This window comes from Herpailurus yagouaroundi, unplaced genomic scaffold (assembly GCF_014898765.1).
Source record: "Herpailurus yagouaroundi ecotype Mexico unplaced genomic scaffold, PumYag 202, whole genome shotgun sequence".
NCBI classification, from domain to species: Eukaryota; Metazoa; Chordata; class Mammalia; order Carnivora; family Felidae; genus Herpailurus; species Herpailurus yagouaroundi.
In genome coordinates this window covers 9,152,589-9,173,784 of record NW_024412433.1, presented here as the reverse complement: position 1 = coordinate 9,173,784, position 21,196 = coordinate 9,152,589, and the positions used below count along the sequence as shown (strand labels likewise).

Sequence of the window (21,196 nt, the reverse complement as noted above, 5' to 3'; positions counted from 1 at the left end):
AGCAGGCTCTGCACCATCAGTGCAGAGCCCAATGTGGGGCTCAAACCCATGAATTGTGAGATCATGACCTAAGCCAAGATCAAGAGTCAGATGCTCAACCAACTGAGCCACCTAGGTGCCTCCCTAATTATTTTTATTATCAGCTATCCATGATTTGGGGGATGGAAAAATATCTGCTCAACAATGCCATTACATTGGATAAAAAATGTTGTAACAAAGGCTACAGATATTGGGTGGTACCATTCTGAGCTCAGTCTCAACTTGAGGTTCTGTTTCCACATTGCCCCCAAGAGCTGTTGGAGACTCTGGTCTGTTCTCTTTCCCCAGCAAATTGAGATCCTCTCACCCTTCAGGTTCACTTGTTTTTCCTTTGTAGATGATTTTGAAATACTTATAAAAGATTGATTTCGATGGTAATCATCACCTTGTTGCACGAGGTTTAAAAAATATTGCCCCAACGCAGGAAATCTCCTTTGAGGGGACTTACAGGCTAGATTTTGGGAGTCTGAAGGCTGAAAAGGAAGGTTACACTCTCCTGCTACACATCTGGAGCCCAAATTGGGTGGCTCCAGATGCATTGTGGTAGGATCCCATCCATCATCAGAGTTCTGAAGACATAGAGGGCTCAGAATCAATTTACCCTGGTCTTACAGGAGGATCCTTGGTGAGATCTATACAGAGTGAGGATGGAAAATGGTTCACCCCCAGGGAGTTTGAAATCAGAGGAGGCTACGCAAGATCAAAGAACTGGAAGCTGAGTGTGCGCTGTGGTAGGAGGCCTCTACGATGGCTGATGGAGGTATTCCAGGGACTGGAGCAGATGGACTTTCCATGTTGTATGGTCATTATTTGCTCACCACGTTTTTGTTGAGTTATAGCTAAAAACCTGATGCCCCTGAGTTTATCCACTTACCCAGGAAGAGATGCCCCACATTCATAACCTCTGTAAAATGCCACATCAAATGCCGGAAAGGGGGCTTTGCCTGGATAGGGGCTGGAGCTTAGAGGAGAGAGAGGTTACTGTGACTCAGGTGCATGCAGAGAACTTCATGTAATACACTGAAAGAAGACAGTGTACAGTCATACAAATGAAAAGAGGCTACTCCAGAGAAAGAATGGCATGAAAACCAGAACTACAACTAAAGTGGCTCTGTGGGTTGGGGTAGACAGGTTGTGTATGACAGGCCTGATCCATCAATTAGAGTTGTTTATGGAGGGATTTAATATCAGCCTAAGGAGTTTAAATTCATAATATAGACAATGAAAAATCAGTGAATTCTTCTGAGATGTGAGATGACATATTTAAAGCAGTATTTTAGATAACCATGGCGCCTTGAAGTGATTTCCATCCCCTCTCTGGGATCCATGAGCCCTCTACCAAGACCATTATTACACTGTTTCATAATTATCTTTCCATGTATTTCCTTTTTCTCTCTAGACACCTCTAGGGTTTGCCCATCTTTGTGTTCCCAAGATTGTCCAGAGTATCTGATATCCAGTATGCATGGGATAAGTGTGTGTTGATTGAGTTGCTCTGGTCAATGGACTCAGCATGAGTGGCATTGGCAGGAATGGAAAGGAAATGGGAGGTGTCAAAGAGATTGTGAAGGAAAACCTCTTAAAATTTGGGGGAAAAAAGCACATGAGAAAAAAAAGTCCTAAAGATGATATTTCCATTGCTTGAAATTCTACCATTGATGGAATTCTAGAAGAAGTACAGGTGAAGAGAGGGAGATGGTTTGTCATTTAGCCACCCTGGCTTTGAGTTGACAGTGGGACACTCAGGTAGAAATATATGGGAAGAGGCTGAAAATGCCAGACTCACAAAGCAGAATCACATGTAACCACATACTTGGATCTTTTTATCTTTCAGAAAGGATTTCTACATAATCCTCTAAGAAAATATTTCAGGAAAAGAAAGGTGATTATTATGTCACTTTTTATAAGTTCTCATCACATAACTGCTGTTATTATGTACAATTATATACTGTTCTCAGTTGAGTTATTATACTTAGGTTTCCTCCATCTCCCCACCCTTCTTTTTGAGCATGTGACTTCAGAGTTGCTGCTTTTTTAATGTTTATTTACTTACTTGGACAGAGAGAAAGAGAGAGAGAGGAGGGGTAGAGATGGAGAGAAAGAATCCCAAGCAGGCTCTGTGCTGTCAGCGTGAAGCCCAATGCGGGGCTCAATCCCATGAACCATGAGATCATGACCTGAGCTGAAATCAAGAGTTGGTCGCTTAAACTGCCTGAGCCACCAGGCACCTCTTTTATTTATTTATTTTATTTTTATTAAATTTTTTTTCAACGTTTATTTATTTTGGGGACAGAGAGAGACAGAGCATGAACAGGGGAGGGGCAGAGAGAGAGGGAGACACAGAATCGGAAACAGGCTCCAGGCTCTGAGCCATCAGCCCAGAGCCCGACGCGGGGCTCGAACTCCCGGACCGCGAGATCATGACCTGGCTGAAGTCGGACGCTTAACCGACTGCGCCACCCAGGCGCCCCAGTATTTATTTTATTTTTAGAGAGAGAGAGAGAGCATGAGATGGGGAGAGAGGCAGAGGGAGAGAGGGAGAGAATCTCAAGCAGTCTCCACACTCAGTGTGGAGCCTGATGTGGGGCTTGATCCCACGACCCTGGGATCATGACTTAAGTAGAAATCCAGAGTCAGACATTCAACAGACTAGGCCACCCAGGTGCCCCTCAAACCCATATTCTAAAAAAATCATTGTTACTATTGTCCAACTTAAATGAAATCTGATGGAGCAAGTTTGTTCATGGTGATTCAGACGACCCCTGTCTGGTAGACAGTCTACTCTGGGACATATATGAAACTGTATTATTCCATGTGACAGGTAACAAAAAGCATATTTCTTTTCTGACCCATTTCATACCCTTTCACCTTCCATTTAAATTTACACACATACATATGCAATTCTTTTCAGGGGAAATTATTTGCCATTTTTGAAGACAGTGCTGTTGGGAAGGAAGTTTTTGGGAGATTGATGTATCATATGGGAGGGGCCAATCTGAAAAATTTTTTACTTTGATGCTACCTTTTCAGCTACAGATCTCCCTTCTATCTGAGAAAATGACTTCTCTCTCAATGGAAGAAATCTATGTAGACAACAAATAAACAGGTTAAGTGCAGTGTAGATTCAAGACAAGGTTTTTCAAGATTGGGTATGAATAAGAGCTTAGTGAGGAGCGGGAGGTGAGACATGTTATTCTTACATACTTCAGGTAGGAGTGGCCATCTGGGACTTTCACAGACTTCTAAAGTAGGTCAAGCATAGCTGGGCAATGGGTCTTCATCTTCCACTGGGAACGTGATTATCTGATGTTCTGGATTGTTTGAACTTTCGGTCCTTGGGATATTGAATCCCATGGATTTCCTAAAGGGAAACTATTATTTGATCTCTTTGGTATTTTAAATACCAGCATCTATATCATTCCCCAGGTGTGAAGACTTAGTTAGGGGTGTCTGGCTGGCTCAGTTGGTAGAGCATGCAACTCTTGATCTCAGGATTGTGAGTTCAAGCCCCATGTTGGTCATAGAGCTTACTTAAAAAGTAAAATAAAAATAAAATTTAAAAAATAACATAAAATAGTTACTCAATTAGATTACCCCTGTGAGCTTGCAACTTCTTATCAACAGGTTCTACCCTTATGCATGGGTGCAGCACTATTTAGCAACAAGCCTGTATATTTTGCCTCCCCATGAACTCCCCAAAGTGGCAAATCTCAGGATCCAATATTACTCCCATGAGTCCTCTGTGAGTCTCAGAACCACTTTTGCTGATAGAGCCCCTTGGCCTCTGGAAACTTAAGTATTACTCTTGAAACCATGTGATAGTTTATTGGCTCTTGACAAGGGTCACTAATACCCTTTGGTGACAGCTGCTGTGTTGTAAAGTAATATATTTCTCCAGTTTATCATATTCTAATATTTCTTAAGAGATAGCAATCTCTTAAGAGATAGTAATCTCTTTTCTTAAGTTAAGCAATATTCAATTTATTTAGTCATTCAACATATAATCATCAAACCCATACTAAATGCCCAATGGCCATTAGAGATGATTGAAATAATATTCCTGACCTTGAGGATTGTTTCAACCTCAAATTCTAACATGGAAGATTAACCAAGGGGGAGGGGGACGGAAATTTTAGGTTACACAGAGAAAGGGGCAATGACATGGCCACTTCTCAGGTCACTGTCCCATGGATCATTTGTCTATGACTACTCTGTCCTGGGTAGAGATAAAAGCTGCATTCCAGAGGGAAGAAAGCCAGGTCATTCTACTGAATATGCAAAAGAATTGTAAGTCTAGTGAGTGATAGTCAATTACCTCTGAAAAGTCACCCAGCTGACATCTTTTTAGGAGGAGAGAGGAGGGTGACCTTCTGGAAGAAAAGCTGCAGCACTGGGGACCTTGGGCACATTTCGTCTTTAGGGCTGTGCTCCAGGAGGACTATGAAAGGCAGTGGGATTCTCTGGGACGTTCCCATGGATTCCAGGACTCTAGGTCCTGTGGTCACTGGGGGCTGTTGGTGATGAGTTATCAGCCTGATTCTCTCATTATACCTCCTCCCAGTGGGATGATACTTTCTAAGGTAGAGGAAAATGCCTGAGAGATCCTCAAATTAGGAGAACCAGTGGAGTCTCTCCAACTCCATCTGTGGGAACCAGGACCAGACTCCCTGCATGACTTCACAAAGGCCTACCTTGGGTAGGAAATCCAGGAAATTGAACTTGCATTGGGCCCAACAGTAGTATTTTGGTACTTTTTATTCTCCAAGTAGATATCTAGGTCCATAAAACCAGGTATGAAATAATGGGTAGACTGTGGCTTAGTTCCTCAACAAATGGCTGTTAAATAAAGGATGGATGTAATCCTTACATTCAATATTGTCATTCAATCTTTCTTTCTTTTCAACAGATAATACCAAAGTCTCACAACAATACCTTAGTTAACCCTTATGTAAGTACTATGCCTCTAACCCCAGAATAATCCAGGCCTTGTCCCTCCGTGTACTATCTGTGGCATTGCTGCATTTGACTAAAGCGTGCTCACACTCAGTTGGGGCATGTTGCTGTGTGATGAGCAGAGAACAGAAGGTGTATCACCCACACCAGGGAGATGATTCTGGACTTGGTGTCTCTGCATGAAAACATCTTTTCCTGTTTGTTTAGTAAAACCTTCCTGTTTCCTCATTTCCCTTTGAAAGTGAGTATGGGAGCTCAGAGGACAGAGCTCTAGTCCCCTGGGGCCTCTAGAACCTGGGCTGAAGTGGAAAGAGCCAGAGCTGACCTGCAGATTAGGGGTAAGGAGCAAATTTGAAAAAATAGCAGCATTTTAAAGAAGGCAATAGTGAAGGAGATGGAAAATCTCAAACAGCCACTACAAGGTGCAGCAGAGCTGAGATCAGCCAGAAGGAACAGACTGGGCCAAGCTGGTGAGTCCAGGGGGTAGACCTTTGTTGTGAGTCCTGCAGAGAAATGCATGCAAGGCAGGTGGGCCCTTTATGGAGGCCATGTATCCAGTCTCAAGGGGGCCACCAGGGTGCTGAACTGGTTAGGACTGAAACCATCACCATGCAACCAATCACAGTGTGGTCCCACAGGGCTGCCAGCTATAATGTCTATCAGGATTGTGGGTGACTACACTCTCTATGCTAAATCATTCTTTGATTCCTTTCATTGCAATGAAATAGACATTTGAGGCAGAGTCACCTTTGCACGACTCCGGGGGCAGCACTCACAGAGGGTTTCCATGAGCCGTAATACTGACACAGGCCATCCAACAGAGGAGGGATAGTCAAATAGTTCTGTATGTACCTCCAAAGCAATCCCCTAACAAGATTTAGATCTTATCCACACTGATTTTGACCCTAGGCCAACAGAGGGGGTCTTCAATCATCTAAACAGCTCTCGAGTCCAGCGTTTGGGTGGCTTGTTTGGATGGATGGAGACCCTCATCCCTGTTCATAATCTTTCCAGGGGTAGATATTGTGAGCCAACTCAACATTGACTTATGATATCCCTATGCCCAATAACCAGACTTTGCTCAGGCTAAATCTCACCTTGGGCTGCATACTGAGTCACCTGAGGACCTTTGAAAAATAATATTACCTGGATTCCACTCTGTAGGAAATTCTGACTTAATAAGTCTGGGCTACGTCTTGGGCATTAGGATTGTTTGAAAGTCCCAAATGATTCCGATACACAAAATCACCTGTTTTATAATTAAAGACTATCAATGGCTATGCCCACCCAGTATCTCTGGCGTTGGGACCAGGACATTAGTATTTTAATGCCCAGATGATTTTAATGTGCAGCTGGACTAAGAAACAAAGAGCTGTATCTGTTAAAAAGTATATATGTGGGAGATTCTTAAGTGTTGTTGTATTTGTTATTTCCTTGTTCTTCTGGAAAGAGGGTCATTGCTTCCTCGAGGTTGATGATTGTAATCTATGAGTGTCTGCACTGATAAGAAGTAAAATGGCCCCATGTCTCCATGCCAGAGCAGGCTTAACCCCAGATGGAGGTGTCTTTGAGGATTCCCTAGGACACAGAATGGGAGTTTTTGGTTAGACATTTATTGGGACTAGCACTTCTTCATATAGGGTCATTTTAAAAAACAAAAGAAATAGCTAGAACCCTGTTTACCCAATATGAGCCAAAAACAAGACCCAATAATGGTTAATGAGTGTCTTTTCATCTTTTATCACTTTCCACACTAAGGAGCTTACTCCATCTTATTACATTCTCAATATTTTGCCCTTCCATGATTCTATTTCTTCATTGCAGTATAGGCAAATGCATTTAATACTTTATTTCAGGAACTTGTTTTATCAGCAAGGTAACAATATTATTCCAATTCCTATAAAATCATCTTGTTTTGCTACTAGTCTTCCTGTGTTAGAATCTCTGGTTTTATAGGGAGAATTTTTTCTGGTCTGATACACTGGCCCTCATCCTGGGCATCACTGCAGACCATGATTTCTTCTGAAGTCTACACTTCATGCCACTCCTCCTTCACACCTCAGGGAGAAGCATAGATATGTTCATGCAGGTTCACACAAAGGCAGTGAGTTCTAGATTCCCATAGTGATGGCCTGCCGGGGTTTCACTAGGGATGCCAACATTGATTCTCCTTCTAGCCGGGAAACTCCGATGTGTGTGAGATGTGCCGGGATGGAGGAAAGCTGTTCTGTTGTGACACCTGTTCAAGATCTTTTCATGAGGACTGTCACATCCCACCAGTGGAAACTGAGAGGTTTGTGAGATGAAGTCCCCCCACTTGGATTAGGAACCCCTCCTCCTGCCATAGGAGGAAATCCCCCTGCAGAGAGAAGGAGCAGGGCCATAGGTATGGCATCCAGCAGCATGATCCAGCTGTTTAAAGACTCTGGCAGCAGGAGGGAATACTGTTCTTTGCTGCCCTCTGGGATGCTGAGGCTGGTGGCTGGGTCCCTTGCCTACCTAGTGTTACTGTCCCTTTGAGAAGATTTTCTAGCCCTGAGCCCTGTTCATAGAGGTGGGAACACCAGCTGTTTGTGTTCTGCACTTTTTCAGAAAGGCAGGAAACATGGCCTGGTTTGGGCATTTTACCATGGGCTCCATAGGCTGATAGAAGCCTGGGCCCCAGGGCTTAAGGCTCAGTTTTGACACTCAGACGAAGCAGGCAGGGCTCCCAGCAGCTCAGATAAGGAAAGGAGGGCCCACCACTCACCCTAACCCCACCCTCCATGCACAGAGCCCCCTATTGCCACCCTCAATGGGAGAAGGGTCATGGACACCCTTTTGCCATCCTCATGGGCTCAGGCTCCACGCAGGGGTCCTGGAGGCTCTGAGAGGGATTCCCTTCATCTCCCAGCTGTGTCCATCAACCATGTCTAAAAGGAAGACAATGGCAGCCATAGGCACAGCGGCTGTTTCCAGGGGCCTTGCCCTTGCTTACTTTTGCCTGACTTCTCAGGAACCCGTGGAGTTGCACCTTCTGCAGGATGGAGTTTTTGGAAAGGCAGCAGTGTCACGGGGAATCTGAGGTCCTGGAGAGGCAGATGCAGCCGGAGGAGCAGTTGGTGAGCTGGGTGCAAAGCCCAAGGCTTCTCCTTCTCCCTGACACCGAGAAGTCCAACAGGTCTAGAGGGAGGGGAAGGGCGCCTGAGGGAGCCTTCTCTTCCAAGCCATGTCTTGATCATGCTGAAATCATACCAGAACTGGATTGCAGAATACATAACTCACCTATTACATGTCTGTTTCTGAAAGCCAAACGTGTTTGGGGAAAGTTCCAGAAGACAGTGTTAAGTCATGCCTCTCCCTGGGCATGTGAATGGGCTCAATGTCTCCAAACTGCTGTGAATTCACAGCCGCCTTCTTTTGCAGAAATGTGAGTTCCTCCTCTTGAAGGTCTATTGCCATTCAGAGAGCTCCTTTTTTTCGAAGATTCCATACTATTATTATGTAAGTAACAGCAACCAACTACCATTACAGGCCGCTGTGACGTTCAGTGACTTTCACACAGGGGGGATCTGTGATCTGAATCCCATGAGAGAGAGAGCATGAGCCGCCATTTTCTTTGTCTTGCATCTCTGCTGGAGTACAGGAAATCCACTGGAGACAGACATTGAACAATGCCAATAACTCTCCCATTGATATTTTTCCCCCACCAGATTAAAGAGGTGTCTCAAAACCTAAAGGAACCCATGTGGTTGGACAAAATCAAGAAGAAGCTAAATAAACAAGGCTACCCTAGAGTAGAGGAGTTTGTGCAGGACATGCGCCTCATCTTTCGGAACCACAGGGCATCTTACAAGGTAAGAGGCGCTCTCTCTGCCTCCATTTCATTTTCTTTCCACTGACTCACTCTGCCCTCATTTTCTGGTGCCTGGAAAATTTTACATTTCCCTCACCCTATGACAAGCCTGCACAAGAAAGGGCTCTGGACATGAGTGACTTTTCCATTTCAGGACTTAAACTCACCACAGCAGGGTAGTAGTGAGTCAGAAGGTATTTCTGCAACCAGAACCCCGGGCCCCTGAGAGCTCATTCCCCTCCTCAAAGGTGACAGCTGCCCATAGAGAGCAGTGGAGTCCCTCCCACCTGTTCCAAATCCAAGGAGGAGAGAATGGTATCTTAAAGTTATATCACCCTTCTTATCTCTCCCCAGATCAACTCAACCTCTTAGAAACCCCAATTCTAGACTTCTTGCATGTGAATGGAGTGTGTAGTTTACAGGGGTTACCAGAGAGGACTAGAAGTTTCAGGGAAGCAGGATGGCTCATTGTACTTAGACTGTGCTCTTTGATGGTTTCAAAGGACATAGATGGCTTTCCTAAGTCTCACTGAAATAAATAACCCAAACCACAAAAATCAGAGTCCCAAGTATGGCAGTGATTTCTCACTTCTGTCTATTTAATCAGAAATAATCATGCACATAGGAAACAAGTTGTTCTTGGCTGCTTGAATTTTTAAGCTTCACCTGGTTAATGTAACTTAGGTGTTTAAAACAAGGTCCTAAACATTTTTTATTGCAAGGTGTCTAATAACACTGATAATGAGTATCGCTATTTTTGTCTTTATGATTTATTTTTCAGTACAATGACTTTGGCCTAATGGGACTTAGACTGGAGGCAGAGTTCGAGAAGAAATTCAAGGAAGTGTTTTCTATTGAGGAAGCAAATGAGAGGAGTTCACTGGTGTAGTGGAGGCTGTTGACACCCTGGAAAATCTCCTTTTTGGGCAGAACTTTCATGTCCCAGCTGCTGTGAGGGTTGGCTGCTGATGACACTCTTCCCCAAAGTACCACCCTCTGCCAATGCCAACTTCACCTGGAGATTACACCTCTTGGGCGTGGGGGCCGGCTTCCAGCCCCAAGGTGGAACCAACCTGTAGTGATCCGTATCCCTTCACTTCCCACGAGATCAGGCTGGAGCTAGTCTCCAGCTGGTACCAATCCATGCTTGGCTTTTCCTACCATGCTATCCTGCTTCCCTCACCCCTCTTCTTCTGAGAAAATTCTCATAATAAATCACTTACTCAAGAGACTTTATCTTGGGCTCTGCTCCCAAGGAACCCAACTTAAGGTATTGGTCCTAGCAAGCAGGACTTGAGGATAGGGTTCTGATGTTAGATCACTGTCTAGTCAGATGGTGACAAGTGGAATGTTGACAGTGCCTGAGGTGTTACAACCGTGCCATTGCCAAAACTTTCACCTGTAAGAAACTGGATGGGCTATAGGGGGAGAGGCATATTCGCTGGAACAATTATCTGACGTTTACAGAAGGAGAGATAGTAACTGAAACAAGTGTGGGGTTTTGAAGGCTGTTGGTAAGTGCCACTAATATGTTGACAAGAGTAAAAGACAGGCTTAAAGCTATTAATCACCTAAACCAAAATCACTCCCATCCCTGCAGCTGGAAAGTAGACAGTAAGGAAGGCCTGGCCCTGATTTTCAGAAGGGCAGAATTTCAGAGAAACCTGAATTCTAAGCTCAGGGTGGCCTCCTATGCCAAAGTTAGGCACCAGTAAAGAAGGAGTGAAGCCCCGAAACTCTCTAGATAGATGTACAGGAGAGCTCTGAACTCCAGATCCCTCTGAGCCCACAGGGCCTGCAGAAGAGAACTCCTGCCCCTGCTTTGGAGACAGACCCTTACCAGCCCACCTCTTGCCTGAATGAAGGCTATGCAGAGTAGCCTCAGCATGACCTAACTGGGAGTATGCTGAGTGGGCCTGCGAGATGAAGAGAGGGTTCTACTCCAGTGCAGCTGGAGGACTGGGCCAACATATACCAGCAGGTGCCAGGGGATTGTGTGTGGGAGTGGGTCCTGAATGAAGAAAGGGAATAGGAAACTGGAAAGAGGAGAATTGTTGATGCAGTCACGCTCTCCCGTGCCACAGAACTTAATTAGCCTGGCAAGGGCCAGAGGTGATGATTCTAATATGCTCCTGGGTGGCTCGCAGAGGCTTGCTATAAGCCAGGGTACACGCTGGATGAAACAGAAGTAGAGATACCGGGCTTGGTAGGGCAGATTATGGAAAAGGGAAATTCAAAAGCCTAATGAAATTGGCATGGCTTTATTCTCTCCAGCTGGAAAAACCACCTACAGGTAACTGTTCCTCAGGAGGCCTCAGAGACACTGACTTACCAAGGTGATAAAGAACATACTGCTAAAGGGGCAACAGCATCCTTGAGATGCTCAGCAGGGGCTCTCCTCTGTAGGTCAGAATGATGTGGGAATGTTGCACAGAACTGTATTCCAGCAACGGAAATGATTGGATAACAAAATCAGGGGTAGCATTTAACTGTCAGAGCACGACAACACAACTTCTGTAATGCGCAGCAAGGTTAGAATGACAGCCGTGGGGCCTGGTCCGTGGATGTCTCTGGAGATAGCTTACAAGACGTGGTGTTCTTATAGGCAAGACAAATGGGCAGCCGACAAGGATATTGCTTCATATATACCTTCAAAAAAGATTAGAGATTAAAAATAGATGATCAGAGAGCTGAGTTCAGCTGACTCAATGAAAAGTCAAGATCCCTTGCCCAGTTTCCAGACCTAAGTCAATTCTTGGACCCCAAACATGCTGAGGGAAATGAAGCCAGGTCTCATAAAAAAAGAACTTTGCAAATGTACACATAGTGATTTCCTCAGTTCTTCACCAAAAGGACCAACGGTCTTTTATTCTAGAAACCATATGTCCTATAAAGGAAAATATATAGGCGTTTCAAAGGTTGTTGAATATAGCATCTGAATTCGATGCTACTCTAGGCTCATAAAGCACCATCATGGTCCCTGTTGAGTAAAGTGTATGGAAGTCAGGTAATATCCATGTCACAATGGGTCCACTCAATCCATGAAGCCGCCCCACTTCCTGAAGGTATAATCAGGATACACATGGAAGTTGGATGAACCGGTTCTTTAACCTACAAAGCATCCCGTGAAATAATAATCACTGTCTTAAGAAAAGCCCAGTGGAAGGCCCTGAAACTGAAATTCCCTATGGTGAAAATAGTCAAAAGCAATGTCATATTCCTGGGCCGGAGAATGACAGAGATTAGTGCCACCTGCAAAGATTTAAAGGAGGCAGCTATTGGGTCCTCATTACCACTATATTTGGGCTGGTCTCCGCAGAAGCTACTTGGTTCATGGCTACTAGAAACAACTAGCTGCTGTGCTAGACGTGCTCTTTTAAAAATTTTTTTTTCAACGTTTATTTATTTTTGGGACAGAGAGAGACAGAGCATGAACGGGGGAGGGGCAGAGAGAGAGGGAGACACAGAATCGGAAACAGGCTCCAGGCTCTGAGCCATCAGCCCAGAGCCCGACGCGGGGCTCGAACTCCCGGACCGCGAGATCGTGACCTGGCTGAAGTCGGACGCTTAACCAACTGCGCCACCCAGGCGCCCCTAGACGTGCTCTTTTAGAGCAGAGTAGCATGGCCTATGGTATGTGCTGTGCAACTGTTAATATGGAAAATGTGCTTTTAAAATATCTAGTAGGAAATAGGATCGGAAGCAGTTCATGTTCCCATGGACTGGACAGATGTACACATTTACTGTCCTGCCCCAGGACGGTGTGAATTCTCCTGTCCTCTGTTACAATATAGTCTGAAGGAACCTAGTCTATCCTGACACCACAATACAGTACATCAATCCGCTATATTGTTGACTGTATTAATCAGGGCTCTGTAGAGAAACAGAACCAATAGTTTTGGAAACAGAACCATACATTTATATATACAGGGATTTATTATGTGGAATTGGCTTACATACTTATGGATGCAGACAATCTCCACGATATGCCATCTGTGAGCCAGAGACCCAGTAAAGATGAGGTGTCATTCTAGCCCCCAAGTCTGAAGGCCCAAGAACCAGGGGAGCAGAGAGTGTAAATCTCAGTCCAAGAGAGTCAGAAATCCAAGAGGAAAGCTCAACTAAGCAGGCAGGAAGAGAATGAATTTCCGTTTCTCCCCTTTTCTCCCACTATCCAGGCCCTTAACAGCATGGATGGTGTCCACCCATGCTAGGGAGGGCAATCTACGTTGCTGAGTCCACTGATTAAAATGCTGGTCTCGGGGTGCCTGGGTAGCTCAGCTGGTTAAGTGTCCGACTTCAGCTCAGGTCATGATCGCACGGTTCATGGAGTTCGAGCCCGCGTCGGGTTCTGTGTGACCGCTCAGAGCCTGGAGCCTGTTTCGGATTCTATGTCTCCCTCTCTCTGCCCCTCCCTCACTCACACTGTCTCTCTCTCAAAACTAAATAAACATTAAAAAAAATTTTTTTTAATTCTGATCTTATCCAGAAACATTCTCAGTAAAGTACCCAGAAATAATGTTTAATCAGGGACCCCCATGGTCCAGTCAAGTGGACACAAAATTAACCATCACAGTGACAGTATGCTAACTGGACCTGAACAGCAAAAAGTGTTGGGTGTTCTGAAAGCCTTGTCGAGTCACATGTGTCCCAGATGGTGAGAGAGAAACCCTACTAAGAATTCAGAGACATGACATACAGGTAAGCTCTCAGGGGTTCAACGGTCAGGGGCATATCAGGATATCCCCTCCAAAGCTCCAAGCCATCTTCTACCACTAAGAAGCACAATGCTTGGTAGGCCTCTCCGGGGAAGAAGAATACCCATGGTTGCCAATTTGATGAAAATTATTCTAGGCTTTGTAATGCAGAAGGGCGGAGTGCATGCTGGGAGGGTAACAGTGCTTACACCATCTTGACAATAAAATGTGTTTTAATCAATGTATTTCGCTTCATAGTATATAATGAGCATTGCTACATGTTGGTAAATACAGTTCTGTGTCAGCCCTATCCCAGCAGTTATTTTTCATCAAGCCTCAGTTGCAGCTGGCCCTTCTACCAGAGCCTAGCATTTGAGAACACCGGCCGCGAAGCCAGCATAGGAGGTGGAATCCCAGCTCCTCACGAGCAGCGGTGCGTCCCTGGGCACGCGACCTACCTCCCCTGTGCACTAGCACAGGGTGAAATGGAGAAGTTAGTACCTAGCTCGCTGGGTCATGAGGATGAATGAGTTAATAGTTACTGTGCTCCTAGGAAGTGCCTGATCCTGAGAACAGTAAGTAAATCACCTACAAACGTCCTTGTGTCAGCGGGGGCTCCTTGCCAGTGAGACTGGCTTTACCTCCGTGAGACAAAAAGACCCTGTTTAAACAGATGCCCAGTGGCTCACGCAAGGGCGGGAAGGCTGGGTGCGGAGCTCGCCAACGGCCCCAGAACCAGGGCAGTGTAGCAGAGCAGATCCAGGAATTGTGCACCAGGAACAACTCAGCCGTCTTGTCAAGGAGCCACCATGGAATGAATGTTTTCCATCTTTTTTTTTTTTTTAACTCCTTAGCAAACTTCTCTCAAGAGTCTGACTCCCCAAAGCTCCTGGCTGGCCCGGCTTGCTCGGGGGCCAGCTATTGAACAGCAGTCCCTCTGCTCCCGCACACGAAGGGGAGAGGTCGTCTCCCCAGAGGAAACTGGGTGCTGTTAGGAAGGTGGGGGAACAGACCGGATGGCCAAGGAAATCAGGCCTGACCAACAGACCCTCCGAGGTAGGCCCTGGTATCTAACAGTGGATGGGGCAGTGCAAGGTCAGTCAGAAGGGCCGAGGTCCTGGAACCAAAGGGAGCAGGTTGACTGAGTTCCCGCTGCCCTGTGCAGTGCAGAGAAAGGCTGAGTTGGTCTTCATGCTTGAAGGGAAGGCGTCCACCCCACCCTCAGGACAGCCAAGGGCAACGAAGGGCACTAAGCCTATCATCCCATCAGTCTGGTTTACTTGAACTCAGTTGGGGGCTGTTTGCCGAGATGCTAGGGAGCTCGGCTGTGACCTTCCAGGGGGAGGGCTGTGTGCCTGTGTCCCTGGGAGCTACAGGAGGACCTGGGGCTCTTGGAAAGGACCTCTCAGCCTGAGCTTCCCAGGGCAGCTCCTCTGGGCATCAGCTCTAGGGCGTTCTCCAGGTCTCTCCGCGTAAACCGGGTGGGGAGGTTTCACAAGGCTCGAGCTCAGAGCCCGGGAACCGAACTACCTGGCCGGGTTTCCTATCAGGCCAAATGCTCACTCACATACACCCAGTCGGGGGCTCTTCCTTCCCTAGTTTGTGCATGGGGAGTTTGTGCGAGAGGGAGGCAGAGGGCGGGCTGTGGACCCGATTCCTTGGAAAGACAGGGCTGCATAAAAGTGAGACCTTGAAACAAAAACCAGGCTCGATACAGATGGCTCCGTCTCCTCTTTTAACAAAGGAAAAAGAGTCTTGGGCTTCTGGGCAACAAGTTGTAGGCCTTATCTGTATAGGTTCGTAAGTATTAACTCCAACTGAAATTCTAGAATAATCCATGTTTGTCCTCCCAGGCACATCGTTTGCTCTGTCATTTTGTTTAGTGAACAAGCCCGCCCTAAGTGGGTGAGCATTCGTGTTCCCGCGGGCACAGAAGTGCACGATTGCATAGATCTGACTGTGCCTTACCTGACAGAGGGGTGCTTTCTGTTCGATGTACTGAGCATAGGATCTTGTCCCCTAGGGTGAGCAGGGGGCTTAGCGGGCACTGAAACCACTGATGTCCCCAGAAGCAGGGCTGGGCCCCAGGGGTGGGCAGGGCTGGTCTACTGCTTAGGACCAAGGGCAAGAGCTCCTAACCAACCAGCCTCTTCTAGAAAACTGCTAAACGCTCTGGACAACATCTAAAAAACAACTGAGAAGTAAGCCAAAGCAGACCGACTTTGGAGGGAATTCGAAACTCAGGAGGAAACAGCCAATACGAGATGTTTACCGTTTATTAGCACTGGGCCCTGAGAGTAGCCAGGCCAGTCTTGCATGGAGGGGGGGAGGGCAAAACCTTGGTAGAAAGCTCACACCTTCCCTCTGGGTAGCAAAGCCAGGGAAGAAGCCCAGGGCCACTAAGTTTTCTGGGTGGTGAGGGGGAAAGGCTGGAAAAGAGAAAGTCACAGAGAGGAACCCCAAATTTCTGTGTCTAGACCCTCCCCAAACCACTGGTTGATGCCCAGGACTGAGTGAAACCAGTCTGAGCTGTGCCCAAAGAGGAGGCAGGGTGTGAAGTCTGAGCCTGGCCACGTGAGTGGCCTGCTAAGACGAGCTGAGCACGTTCTGATCCTAGCGAGAGGTGCCAATCATCGGCCCGTTTAGTAAATCTAGACCCAGCCTGGACACAGGAGGTTGTGCGGAACCATATCAATCAGATACTCATCAAACCTTCAGCTGGTACTGCTACTCGGACCGATAGGCCTGAGATTGTTTTCATCTGACCTGAAACGACTGATTCCTACATGCCATCAAGTCTGGGACTTTTCTCCCCCACCAATCTTCACTCAGGTTTGCCCCCGGAACCCATGGTGTGGGGGATGGAAAGAGTCTACACTGGTTCATACCCAACAATGCATTCTCGATCCCCATCGTGGTAATCTCACCTACATCTTTACTGGAAACAAGAGTGGGGAGCGTTCAGGGAGCTGAGACACTTGTCTTACATCTTCCACCGCATTCTGGCAGAGCTGCTGGGGAGGTAGGGAGGACCACGTTCCATCCCGCCACCTCCAACGGCCCATCTACAGCTGCCTGTGTCTGGATGGGGGGGGGTGGTGGTGGTGGGAGAGGCAGGACCCCGGCCTTGAGATCTCAGGAGCACAAGTCTTAGCTATCAAATGACATGGCCTGGGGCACCTGGGTGGCTCAGTCGGTTAAGCGGCCGACTTCGGTTCAGGTCATTGTCTTGTGGTTCGTGGGTTTGAGCCCCGCATTGGGCCCTGTGCTGACAGCTCAAAGCCTGGAGCCTGCTTCAGATACTGTGTCTCCCCCTCTCTCTGCCCCTCCCCTGCTCATGCTCTGTCTGTCTCTTTCAAAAATAAATAAACATGAAAATTTTTTTAAATGATGTGGCCCCTGGCTTGTCTGGTGTCTGTGACCTCTCCTCGGGGTCCCTGGGAATAGTGATAGAGCCCATGGCATATGCACTCTGTATGCCTTTGCACATGCCTGCTCTTAGAAGTTTTGCAAACTCTTGTGTCACTGCCTGTGGCCTGAAGTGCCCTACAGGTGGAGCTGATGTCTTTACTTTGTGTCTGTTCAGGAAATACAGACAGGCCCTGGTTTCCTACGTTGTACCTTTGTCTGATGGCAAGTGGGAACTCCAGGCCCAACCTGTTCAAGCACGCTGTGCAGTGAGGACACAATCCAGGCTCTTGGATATATATGTGAGCCCCTCACTCACCATGGCTCCACATTTAGGATGCTGAAGTCCCCTCCCCACCCCACTCACCCCCACCCCTGCTCCCTAGAATTATTCAGGGGAGAGGGTCCCATAGGCTTTTGGTGGAATGCCTATGGGGCCCCCATATTGATGAAAGGGCAGAGAGGTCTCCTTTCTCTATGGAGGGGAGGGTGTCACCTTGTAGACTGACACTGGCCATTCTCAAATGGTGGAAGAAGCTGCAGAAATGGCATCTGATCTCCTGGGAACTTTCCCCATATACCCTTTATGCCCCCAGGATAACGGACCAGAGTCCAATGAGAGAGGTATGTTTTCAGCTTCGGTGTCATTGTCTTGAGAAATTGGTGCAACTATGCTGGTTGTGGTCTTGCCTATAAACCATTGTACCTGGAGACCCTGGTGGCCACCTGGTCCTGAAAAACTGTGCAGCTTTGCAACCCACCCGCAAACCTCATTCTAAGGTGAGACATACGATGCCCAGCAGAGGCTGGTGGAGCTTCAGGGCCACGCCGATGTGTTCCCGGGGCCACTTTAGGACTTGGCCGGAGCCACGTGGTCCTTGTGTACTAGTGCTGGACCCGCCAGGATGCCAGCCCGTTTCACGGGCACAGCACTTGTACATGTGAGGAAGCACATGCCCCAGGCAGGGAAAAAGCACAGGACTTGATCCAGGGGAGAGCTCATTAGACTCTATTTGGGTTTCTCCTGGGCCAGGACTGTTACAGCTGACGGTCTGAGAAGGACAACCTTATCCTTTGTGCAGGACTTTCTCAGCCCTGGGCACAGGTGCCCCGGGAATGCCCAGGGTCTCCCCAACCACAACAATCTCTAACAAGAGATCCTGTTGGTAAGGCAGCCTCCCTTCCCTTCACCTCCAGATAATGGTAAGCAGATGTGCCCTAGACCTCTCCGTCCAGGCTATAAGCTTGTTTGTGTGTGCTTGAACTGCCAAATATCAAAATGATCTCAGAATCCCATCCTTAAATTAGTTAGCCTTTATTTGGAATAAAATGATGGAGCTGCTACGACTAATTTCCAGGGGTTTCGATAGTTACCAGAGGGATTTTCGGTTTCAGTTTCTCTGAACCAGCAACAGAAGCCAGTTCTCAGGAGGCTGTGATACCAAGCATGACCACTAGAGGGGAGTGCAGACCTCCAGAAAGTGGCCCGGATGGCTTTTCCCAAATTGCCCAATGGTTCTCTCCCTCCCTCCACTCACCCCTTAACCATTTCCTTCCCTGCCCCGATGCCTCTTCCCAGCCCATCCTCCAAGGATTTACTCTCTTCCCTATAGAAATCCTCACATTTCCACCCCCAGCAATCCCTCTGGCTTTGTGCCAACTTTGCAGCTTCAGGAGTCCACAGGTCAACCAACGCCTGCCCGGTCGCTGAGATTCTGCTTAGAAGGAGAAGGGGCACCACCCCACCCTGGTCCCTCGAAACTGTAATACTGTCACCAAATGCCCACCGAACCCACATGTGATAACCGTATCGTGACCATGCAATTGCAAGGGGGTAGGACTCCCAGCCTCTCTACCCATCCCGGGCACAGGTAGACAAGAACTCATGGAAAGAGATGTATGCCCATATGCTGGACCCAAATTTAGGGTGTTAGTGGGCCCCTCCAAAGTGCGTCCCTTTCCCTCACCTCTGTTCCAAACCAACAGATAGGTACAAAAGCGAAGCAGATGGGGTTCAAAATACCAGCTTTCATCCTGATAAAAGCTACCCTGGGGGTGGTGGCTTAGTGTGTAGCAAAAAAGGGGTCCCTAAAACCAAACCCCCAAATTGAGCTTATCCACACATATTCAGCCTCAGGCTGCTCCAATCAATCATACACACCCCCCAACCTCCCACAGCCCCCCAAGCTCCTGTCCCTGTGCACTTGACTTTGGAAAAGCCAACAGAGCTCTGGCCTCTCCGGGCATGATGAGCCCGGGGAGACCCAACAAGGAGCAGACTCACCCCTTCCACCAGAGAGTCACCCCAGAAAGGAGGGAGGGGCAGGGGTGAGTCCCGCTGATGGATGTCCCTTCCAGGGACATTGGAGTAGGGCCATAGGTCCCAGGCACCGGCTCCCCCTCCATTTCTACATACACAGAGGTACCAAGGGTGTTGAGCCCCTTGCCCCAGCAGCCACTGCCCCTGCTGCTGCCCCTTCTTCCTGACCTTCTACCCCTTCTTCCCCACCTTGAGTTCCCAGCGACAAACCTCTGGTCCCCACAGGGGTCTCCCGGATTGGAGACTTGGACCCACCTTCAAAGTCTGAACAGAATCTGCTCCTGGTGACACTTACTGAGCCCGTCCCCTTGGTGGCTTCTTTGCCCTGTGGTTCCTCCTCAGTGTGGCTTCTCCGGCTTTCCAGGCCTCCAGGTAGAGCACTTGTGCTACTTCCGGAACAGTGACAGTGGCCCTGGTGTCAGTGTTCCTTGAAGCTGCAGAAAGTGCCCCAGGCGCTTCCTTGTTTCCTTCAAATGAGTCCAGAAGGATTTTCAGGAGTGAAATCTGCTCCTCAAGCTGGTCCTGTCCCTATCCTAACCTGGCGGGTCTGGCTTTTTCTGGATCACAGAAACTTTGCTTTCTTTACAGAGGCCTCCAGATTCCTCAGGAACCACTGCTGCTCTTACAGAGGTGATGCGTGTCCAGCTCCCCCTGGCCCCACGGGGGCAGCTCCTTCCCTCCTTCCAGGCCAGGACCAGCCCCAGGTGTCACTGTCAGCCCCACCAGGGCCACCTGTATATCTCCCTACCCCACTGGCTAGCTGCTCGGTGGCCTCTATTCCAAGTGCTCATCTCAGCGACCCTAAGCAGAGCCACGGAAAAGCTGGCACATTTATGCCAACACCCAGCACAGTGGTCGCCTGGGTCAGCCTGATGCCCAGGGACAGAGACAGGGGACGCTAGAAAAGTCGTGTCGTCTGTGTCAGGCCTTGTCTGGGCCACATATCCTATGGAGGCAAGAAGCAGAGGACAGTTGTGTCCAACAGTAGCTCAACTTACTAGTCCTTGTACCCCTGAGAGTGAGTGAGAGAGGGAGAGGGGACGAGATCCACAAGCGTGCAGCACCTGGTGCACACAGAGACCCTGCTCATGGTTAAAGACGTCCTTAGAAGCATCCTGGAATCCCAACCAGACTGATGTTCACCCCTCTGCGGGGAAGACAGAACATCCACGGAAAGAGGGTAGAAACCTCTTTCCCCTGCAGTTTCAAATGTAATTAAGTCTCATGCTTTGTGGAATGATGACTCCAAATCCGAATGAGAAATCTGTGAACAGACAGGACGCGGAGGCAGAGGGTCACCCTCCCAGCGGGGCTCGCCTGCCCATGTATTTGCTTCCAGATCATCTCGGTTCCAATCTCCATCTGCATCCAAGGGAAGCCTGTGCCGGTCAGCATTCCAGCGACTTCTTTCCACGTGTCTCCTTCTCCCTGGATGCAATTCAGAAGTTGGGGGCACCTTAAACCTTTGCACCTGAGATATTAGCCACCGTCATCACCTTGGCTGCAGGCTTGCTGATTTCTCCCTTATGTCTGACTGAGTTCCAGGAACACTAAGCACATTCCCCCAGGTTTATGATGCTGAGCATTTGTGCTCTCTCCAGCCCTGTGTTCCCATGCTGGGACCTTACCTGGTCGGGGTCCAGGCTCTCCTGCAGGAAGGGAGATTTTAAGTTTCTGTCTCTGCCTCTGTCCCCCCCACAGCCTCGTTGGCGAGGGGAAGGTGGCAAACACACAGCTCCCCTCTCCCCACCCCTATTACCCTCAGAAACCTTAGATAGAAGGACAGAAACACTTATGGACACATAGATATTTCCGTGTCTTTGCACACCGAAGTGCCCCCCCCCCCCCGGGGGGCTGGCCCTGCTCCTCCAGGCCCTGACTGTCACTCCTTTGTTCCTGCTGCCACAAGTCTGTCTGCCCAGCAACTGAGAGATACTTTCACTT

General features: G+C 48.0%; 1 protein-coding gene and 1 long non-coding RNA gene across 19 annotated transcripts in view; one reads left to right on the top strand and one right to left on the bottom strand.

Annotated features, from left to right (window-relative positions):
• The window catches only part of LOC121014459 (nuclear body protein SP140), a 67,267-nt gene extending 57,209 nt beyond the window's left edge, over positions 1 to 10,058 (top strand). For 13 of the 18 annotated variants that reach the window (XM_040450747.1, XM_040450759.1, XM_040450762.1 and 10 more), the window contains 8 exons: positions 654 to 799; positions 1,874 to 1,921; positions 4,946 to 4,987; positions 7,170 to 7,285; positions 7,988 to 8,093; positions 8,398 to 8,475; positions 8,685 to 8,828; positions 9,609 to 10,058. In XM_040450747.1, the coding sequence (XP_040306681.1) occupies positions 654 to 799; positions 1,874 to 1,921; positions 4,946 to 4,987; positions 7,170 to 7,285; positions 7,988 to 8,093; positions 8,398 to 8,475; positions 8,685 to 8,828; positions 9,609 to 9,716 (788 nt within the window). In that variant the 3' untranslated portion in view covers positions 9,717 to 10,058. The other 5 variants (XR_005783227.1, XM_040450757.1, XM_040450754.1 and 2 more) reach the window with 5 other exon arrangements.
• LOC121014461 (uncharacterized) lies at positions 9,385 to 21,171 on the bottom strand. The gene is made up of 3 exons (XR_005783228.1): positions 20,881 to 21,171; positions 19,508 to 20,680; positions 9,385 to 11,476 (listed from the first exon to the last, which is right to left on the bottom strand). It is a non-coding gene; the product is annotated as an uncharacterized LOC121014461 (long non-coding RNA).
• Positions 21,172 to 21,196: the final 25 nt, after the last annotated feature.